This window comes from Eurypyga helias, unplaced genomic scaffold, assembly GCF_000690775.1.
Source record: "Eurypyga helias isolate BGI_N326 unplaced genomic scaffold, ASM69077v1 scaffold29379, whole genome shotgun sequence".
Lineage (NCBI taxonomy): Eukaryota > Metazoa > Chordata > Aves > Eurypygiformes > Eurypygidae > Eurypyga > Eurypyga helias.
Window position 1 is genome coordinate 26255 of NW_010271883.1, and position 4215 is coordinate 30469.

Below are 4215 nucleotides of genomic sequence, written 5' to 3' on the forward strand. Positions count from 1 at the left end.
TTTCTAGAAGCACTGAGTATGTTTAGAGAAGAAGGAAGGGATTTTGGTTTATTTCTGGTTTCCACCCTCCGGCATGGATTTTGTCTGGAAGCAGCGGGACTTGCAAACCCAGTGGAGGTCTCCAGGGCAGGGTCGTGCCCATCACAGACTGCTACGACAACACTGGAACTGGCCAGGGCTGAGCTCTTTGTAAGGGAGAACAAGGGGCTGCCCCGGACGGCAGCTGGAGCCCTCCCCGCGGGACTGTGGCACAGCGTAGCAACAAAAATACCGTCCCTAATAAACTTCAGTTTTAACAAGGGGCCCGGTTGTGTTGTGGCCTCCTTTCAGGTGGGGTAACAGTGGTTGTCCCTACCTCGGGGTCAGGGCTGCAGTGCCTATCGGCCCCTGGGGCAGGGAGGGAGCGGGATATGCCAGGGAGGACAACGTGTGCCACTGGTGATACAGCAACAGATGCCACTGGGAGGAGGTTATTGTCACCACCCCTTGGCTAATCCCTCTGGGTTGTGGCCTCCCCCTGCAAAACGCCCACTGGACTTGGGCAGGAGGTACAAGCCACTGAGTAAGAGGCTCCCTAATGCCTGTCCCTGCTTGTATCCCTGTCCTGCTCAGCCTGGCTCTCCCCTCGCAGCAGTGTCACATCGCCCCACAAACACCACAGACACAGGAGATGCAAACTGTAAACTAGAACAACTGTTGAAGAATGCATGTGCAAGCCCAGCACAGCGCTGGCTCCACACAGGCCCAAGCAGGGCTTCCCTTTGGGCAGCACGGCATCGGGAGCCAGCTGCTGGGGGCTTTTCCCTGGAAAAGTCCTGCTCAACCATGATCTAAGCTGTGGTTAGCAGCAGCAACGGCGATTTGGGCTTATTCCTGAGTACAGTGGTGGTAGAAAAAGCTTCTGGCAGGCACGACACGCAGAGGATGGGCTCTCGCAGCTGCCAGCAGACCCGTGGCAGCAGGAGGGGCTCAGCTGCCCCAGCACAGCAGCTCGAGCAGGTGGTGATGCCAGAGAACAGAGACCTGCAAAACCACGGGGCTTGCTGCTGTTACAGTGAGCCCCCAACAGTGCCCAGGGCGATCCCTGGCCAAGGATGGAGCTGGCCCCTTGGCAAAGCACCCAGCATGGAGGGGCAGGAGCAATCTCAAGCCGTGCTGTGCCCGTCCTTGGGGGCGTAGCGACGCTCGAACTGGCCCACATCGAACTTGCGCTTGCAGCCGGCGTAGTTCATGTAGCGGATCTTCCCAAAGATGGCCCGCTCGGCCCAGCCCTGGTCGTGTATGCCGCAGATGGACCACAGGCAGCCTGCTGGGAGCGGGGACCAAGTGTCAGCTCTTGCCCCTTCCTCGGAGGCAGATGGAGAGCTGGGATGTGGGTGCAAAGCAGGATGGGCTGAAGTAGGGGCTGGGTTGTTTGCAGAGAGCCCTCCCCACCTCCCACCAGCCTTGGCCATCAGAGATCCGACCACTGCCCCACCGCCCCATCCTGCAGCTTGCCTACGTATCCGTTGGGGTCCCTCCCGTCCAGCTCGTAGCGGTCGTTGAGGTAGATGGCAAACCGCAGGGCCTCCTCGGGAGAGCGGGTCCACTCCAGGATCTTCTTGGCCCAGTACATCCGCAGGAAGCCGTGCATCTTGCCCTCCCGGACCATTTGGAGCTGGGGGGAGTCAGGGACAGCCGCAAGGGGTCAGTCTGTGCCAGCTCGCCTGTCCCTGAGGCTCAGCATTATGCGGGGGAGATGTAGGGCAGTACCTGTGCAGCATTCCAGAGCGGGTCATGCGTGGTTCCCTGCTCCAGCTCCTGCAGCTTGTAGAGAAAAGGCCTCTTGTCTTTGGCATGGAGCTTCAGGGTGGTTTGTGCCCAGTCGTAGGCACCTGTGAGCAAGAGAGATGAGGAGCAACACTGAGCAACTCACTCCTGCAGTGCCCCGAGGAAGGGATTGGGCTACCAAGGGCACCGTGCACAGGAGGGACCAGCTCCTGTCCTACCTCCAGAAGGTACCAAATTATGGCACATTAGTGCCCCACAGCCCCTCTCCTAACAGAAGCGGGGGTTGCCAAGTTGGAGTGACCTGCTGGGTACCAGCCCATCCCCAGTGTTGCCCACCCAAGCCGGGATGCTACCTTGCACGCTGTCGTAGTTCTCGTTGTAGTAGCAGAAGTTTTCAGCCAGCTCCCGCCGCACCACAGCCTCCTCCACGAACGCATCCACTGACTCCTTGTACTTGCCCTTGAGCTTCTGCACCTCCAGGATGGCTCGCTGGGTGGAAACCTGGCCTAGGGACATGGAGAGGGAGAAGATCAGGCTGCTGGTCTGAGCCACCGGGCTTGGACGTGCTGCAGAATAGGAAGCCTGGCATGCTCACCGAAGTGGAACCACGGGGACAGGTTGCTGAGTGCCGCCTTGTTGGGGTCATTCCGGTGGGAGCCAAAGGATCCCAGCCGCTCTGTGATGAAGGACTGCAGCACAGCCAGCCCCGCAGCTGTGCCGGGGGTCGCCCACTCCACCTCCTTCACGGTGTGGTCCACCTCCAAGCTGGAATAACAGGCCTCCCAAGCGATGGGCTGGGTGGCAACCAAGCAGTGTGAGTGCATTTACAGATGCTCTTCAGCCAGGGCTGCCCTGAGCATTACGTCCCCTGGATATCCCCAACCACTAAGTCCCCAGCTCAAGCCAGCCTTCTCTTAATCAGCCCTGCATGGCAGAGATGTGCGAACTGAATGAATGTGGTGGAACTTCCCTTCCCCAGGGCATCCCCATCTCCACACCACCTGCGCATAACCTCAGGCAGGTCACAGTCCCCATCCCCTGCTGTCCCCTCCCAGGATCACGAAGCAGCTGTGGAATTCTCTGGGACTAGCCACAAGTGGGTGTGGAGGTGTCGCCTGCTGGTACCTCTGCTGGGCAGGAAGGGGGATATGGGTGATGAATGACGGGAGGAAACTCGGTGAGGAACTCAGGAAGCTGAGTGTGGATCTTGCCCCGGATGGTCCTGGCGCTGTACTCCTGCTTGGGGGAGGCGACCCAGCAGGGCACAATATTATGGGCATCAACCTGGAAAGCAAAGCCACGGAGGAGGGTGTGAGCAGCAGAAGCAAACCGTCCCAATGCCATGACACAGATGTTCTCTGCTCAGGTGACTCCAGCATACCTCTGCAGGCATGAAACATGGGAGACAAATTCCTCCCATGTCTCACTAGCCAGACCTTTCACCTCCCAGAGCACGGGCACCCACCTGCGCAAACGGCACATCCTCTGGCAAGCCCTCCCTTACGGCCTCCACCCACTGCCGGGGCAGGCGGAGGGGGCAGAAGTCTGTCACCAGCCCCCCCACGCCATGCTCCACCACGAAGGCGGGCAGCACGTCCTTGGCGTAGCCCAGCAGCAAGTGGAAGGGGATGTTCAGCTCTGCGCACTCCTGCAGCGAGGGGGAAAGGGCTATGGGATAGTTCATGCCTCTGCAGACCCCATCCCACCACCATCTGCTGAAGGTCTGGATCTGCCTCCCCCTCTTCCCCAGGAGCCCTGTCCCACCCAGCGGGGACATCCCCACCGCAGCCGTACCTCGGCCACCTCCTGCAGACCCCTCAGCATGAAGTCATAGTGGCGGATGGTGGCATCCAGGAATTTGGGTACCAGGCAGAAGCAGACGTGCAGAGGCAGCTCCTGTTTGAGGGCCAGACGCTGGGCGTAGAGGAAAGCCCAGTTATCTGTGGAGAAAGCGCACGGGGAAGTATCAGGGGGATGCTCTGGGATGGAGATGGAGTTTTGTGGGAGGAATCCCCTGAGTCTTCCCAGCTCCAACACCTACCGTGGGAAGGGACCAAGCCTTTTGCCCCAGGAGCTCTGCTCCCCAGCCCCCTGCACCAGCTGGTTCGTACCTTGCACCCGCTGGTCCCGGGACATCCAGTAAAGGATGCACCGAGCATCATCCTTCAGGTCCGAGCCCTGCGAGACGAGACGAACCCGCTTTTTGTTATACTTGAACTCTCGCACAGACGGGGCTGCTCTCCGCCGGGCCTCCTGGAACGCATCCTCTTCCTCCTTCCTCCTCCGAGACACGCGTGGCAGCTCCGTGGCCTCGGCCTTCCTCTTCCCTTGCCCACGCCGCATCCTTAGGATGGCCCGGGCCGGCGCCCGGAGCAGCGTGGTTGCGTGCGGCCGCTGCGAGGGGGGAAACGGGACCGAACTGAGCTTCCGGTGCCCTGCCCATCC

General features: G+C 60.4%; 1 protein-coding gene across 1 annotated transcript; it reads right to left on the reverse strand.

The window, feature by feature from the left end:
• Positions 1–1145: 1145 nt before the first annotated feature.
• On the reverse strand, positions 1146–4164 carry LOC104515106 (deoxyribodipyrimidine photo-lyase-like; the record flags this gene model as incomplete). The annotated part of the gene is made up of 9 exons (XM_010158958.1): positions 1146–1306; positions 1498–1657; positions 1753–1874; positions 2124–2276; positions 2366–2564; positions 2896–3054; positions 3236–3418; positions 3565–3710; positions 3882–4164. Coding segments are annotated over 9 exons (1566 nt in total), but the record flags the coding sequence as incomplete, so codon positions are not given.
• Between the last annotated feature and the right edge of the window lie 51 nt (positions 4165–4215).